Source organism: Cicer arietinum, chromosome 4, assembly GCF_000331145.2.
Source record: "Cicer arietinum cultivar CDC Frontier isolate Library 1 chromosome 4, Cicar.CDCFrontier_v2.0, whole genome shotgun sequence".
Lineage (NCBI taxonomy): Eukaryota > Viridiplantae > Streptophyta > Magnoliopsida > Fabales > Fabaceae > Cicer > Cicer arietinum.
Genome location: NC_021163.2, coordinates 1,909,493 through 1,912,952, shown reverse-complemented (window position 1 = coordinate 1,912,952; position 3,460 = coordinate 1,909,493). Strand labels below are relative to the sequence as shown.

Here is a 3,460-nt window from a genome sequence, read left to right as displayed (position 1 = left end):
GTGAATGTTGAACTGTTGGGGTATACAAATAATGATTATGCTGGTGAGTTGGAGGATATGAGGAGTACTTCTTGTTATGTTTTTATTCTGAGCAGTGGTGTAGTTGCTTGGGCCTTTAAAAAGCAACCTATTGTAACTCTATCTACAACTGAAGCATAATTTGTTGCAGCTGGAGCAACAACTTGGCAAGTTGTTTGGATGAATAATTTTTTGAAGGAACTGGGACACACACATGAAGACAACACTAGTACTGTAATTTTCCAACGGTGCAATATAATGTTTTCGAGAAATTAATTGGGATTATTAAATCAATTTGGAAAACAAATTTCAGTCTTCTCTTTGTGAGATGATAAGATGATAAAGGACATATATACTTCAACATTTTTTTCATAGACATCTCATCTGTCTTTCAATAATTTATTTGTTTGAGAGTTTTCATGTTTTTTTCAAAATTATATATAGGAAAAAAATTCGTGTTCTCAATAGAGTTTAAAATAATTTAATTACAAGGTCATATAATAGGATATTTTATATAAATATATTAAAAAATAACCAAATTATTATGTTAAAAAAAGGTGACAAGGGTCTTGGCTAGTCCAAATGAGTCATAAGTTAGAGAATTTGACAAGGGTCTTGGCAAAGAATGAGCTGTATCGTACACACGAATTGCGAACTCTCAGTTTGTTTAATTTGGAAAAAGTTTGTTGCCCAAATACTCATTTGACAACTTGAGTGAAAAATAAATAAAAATAATTATGTAATATAATAGTAATATGATAGAAGAATGACAAATAAAAAAAGTTAAATGAGTATATCAAAATTTAAAATATACATATAAAACGGTTGTAATGATCGTGGATTTCAGCGCCAACAACTCGACATCCAGCATGCATATGTATTTGTACTTGCTTCTTTTCGATCTGGCTCTACTCTCTCTACCTTTAATTTAATGGACATAATAATATTGTTAATTAACACTGGGATTCGGAAAATTATATTATCAACTTATTGAATATTATTATAAACAGGAAGACATTATTAATTTGTAGGAGTATGTATAATACAGGAAGATCTCAACAATGTCAGAATGACATTATTGAATATTATTTAAAAAAAAAAACATTATTATAAATTTACAGGGTAGTATGTCTTTTCGCATTATTATTTTTGTGTAATTTAAGAGACAAAATATTTATATTAATTGATTTGAATTCAAATTGATTTTTAATCAATTTTTCTTGATAAAAAAAGTAAAATAAATTTCATCTTAAATTAATTTAATTTAATGTATTCATTTGAAACTTTTGTTCTTATAACCAATTTTTAATTTCAAATTTATTGATTAAAAAAAAAACAAATAATTAATTTTACATCTAGTTCATTTATAATAAAAAATAAATTTTTGTTAAAAATTAATTTTATAAAATAAGTAATATATTTATAAATTCGTTGGGAAATAAACAATATTAAATAAGACATAAAAAAATAGATAACACGGATATCTCAATAACATAATGATATTATTATTATTGAATGGTTACGAGAACAAAAATAATATTTTTATAATAAATTATCGAACAAAGTAAAAGTTTTAAGCGAAACATTTGATTCTTCTTATTTTAGAAAATTCGTGTTTCAAAATCTTATAAAAAATAAAAGATACAAATATAAAAAATTAGAACTTTTTTAAGATGGTACTGCTACTCCATATTTTATGTAAATAAAAAAAAATTATCTTGAAAACTTGAATTTAATTTTGAAAATACATATTCTTTTCAGAAAATTCATGTTTCTAAAACTCAGATATTTTTTCAAAATACAAATATAAAAAAAATTAAAACTTTCAAACACATCGATTTTTGTTCTAGAAAAATGTATCGAGTAAATTTAAAAACGAAAATAAAAAAATTAAAATCTGATATTTTTGTATATAAAAAATATTAAAATTAGTTTTTTTATAATTAAAATATGAAATAAGAGTATAATTTAATAGTTATGAAGAATAGTTTTCAAAGAGTAATTATATAGTGAAAGCGGAGTGTCCATTTGAATAAATGTTGGGCTCGGTTCAACATAATTTATGGACCTAAAGTATACTCTGTTCTTATACTTAAATGATTGTTCAATAAAGTCCCAATGTTTACTTTTATTCACAAGTGGCAAAAGACTACCAAAATCAGCCGTGTTTTTAGGGGAAGAACAACCTTCTTATCTCTATGCACATCATGTATGTAGTAATATTCTATCTGTTATCTAGTTAAAAAAGAAAAGCAAAAAAAAAATGCCTAAAGTAACATGATATTCTTCTATTCAGTAAGTAGATTGGCCCAAATACACACAAACGAGTGGAATAAACGTTTCTTTAACACAAAGACTACTAGGACTATTGTAGTTTTACAAACAACACTGACTCAAACTCTGTCTCCATTCCAAGTATCACCATTTGTTCCTGCACATAATTGAAAATTTTCAACCATCAGAAATAGACTAAATTAAAATATATAATGAAACATATTTTTTTATAAAAAAAGTCTAACGAGTTTTGATTGAGCGTGGCGGCCGCAGCGAGGGATGCAGCGACACCACCGGGAGTAGTTCTCATGTTGGGTTTGTTTCTAAGCTCTGCTCCAATCACACCCTCGGCATCCTCTCGTGTTACAGCCTTGTCCTCTGGTAACTTCTCCCTCGCACCCTCCATTCATATAACCATATATGTCAGTCTCAGTCCAATATTTTCATAATTATACCTCTAAATTGCAATTCAAGGTAAGACAAGTTACCGATACGACATCACCCAAAGTTGTTTTCTGGAGAGGCATAGTACGAGCATTCCTAGTTGCTGCTGCCTGAGCATTGGCTCCCAACCCACCAGGCTCAGTATGATTCCTACCAGTAGCTCTCATTTCAGCGGCTTGTATTGCAGCTGCGTCACTCTGATCCAACGCCTTATTACCGGCTCGACTCAACGCCGATGCTTCCAGCGCCTCACCAATCGTAATAGCCTCTGGATCCAAAACCAAACCAGGGTCATTCATTGGCACATCTGGTTCAACAAACTGTCCTAAAACTTGCGATCCAACCGACTCTGTAATCACGCGGTTTCCACCCACTTTCATATTGGAGACACTCACGCCTTGGTTTTTTGCTATGTCTGAGATGTCTTCGCGGTTTACCAAACCGGCGGCAGTGTTTACGGCGGCGGCTGATTGCATTACGGAAGCAGGGCCGCCCTTTTGGGTTTGTCCTAAGGCTTGATTCTCTGTTGCTTGCATTAGAGCTGCGTCTTTTGGTTTGATTGGTTGTGTTGCTAATTCTCCTGAGACGTTGAATACGTCGCCGTATTTGATTGGTTCTTGTTCCGGGAATTCATCTCTTTTTGGTCTCTCTGGTTGTTCTTGGCTCATGATGATTCTGCACTTTTAAGTGTTACTGATATCTTGCAAATTCAGTTTGGTTTCGA

General features: G+C 30.9%; 1 protein-coding gene across 1 annotated transcript; it reads right to left on the bottom strand.

Annotated features, from left to right (window-relative positions):
- Positions 1 to 2,286: 2,286 nt before the first annotated feature.
- Positions 2,287 to 3,460, bottom strand: LOC101501996 (late embryogenesis abundant protein D-34-like). Its single transcript, XM_004495135.4, has 3 exons — positions 2,781 to 3,460; positions 2,538 to 2,692; positions 2,287 to 2,449 (listed from the first exon to the last, which is right to left on the bottom strand). The coding sequence occupies exons 1-3, from the start codon at positions 3,402 to 3,404 to the stop codon at positions 2,437 to 2,439; spliced, it is 792 nt and encodes a 263-aa protein (XP_004495192.1). The 5' UTR covers positions 3,405 to 3,460; the 3' UTR covers positions 2,287 to 2,436.

What these genes read in the sequence shown, in the direction of transcription:
- LOC101501996 (XM_004495135.4), bottom strand. Translation starts at nt 3,404, where the DNA reads ATGAGCCAAGAACAACCAGAGAGACCAAAAAGAGATGAATTCCCGGAA. An exon ending in CTTTGGGTGATGTCGTATCG is followed by an intron (nt 2,693 to 2,780) that starts GTAACTTGTCTT and finishes ATATGAATGGAG; the next exon opens with GGTGCGAGGGAGAAGTTACC.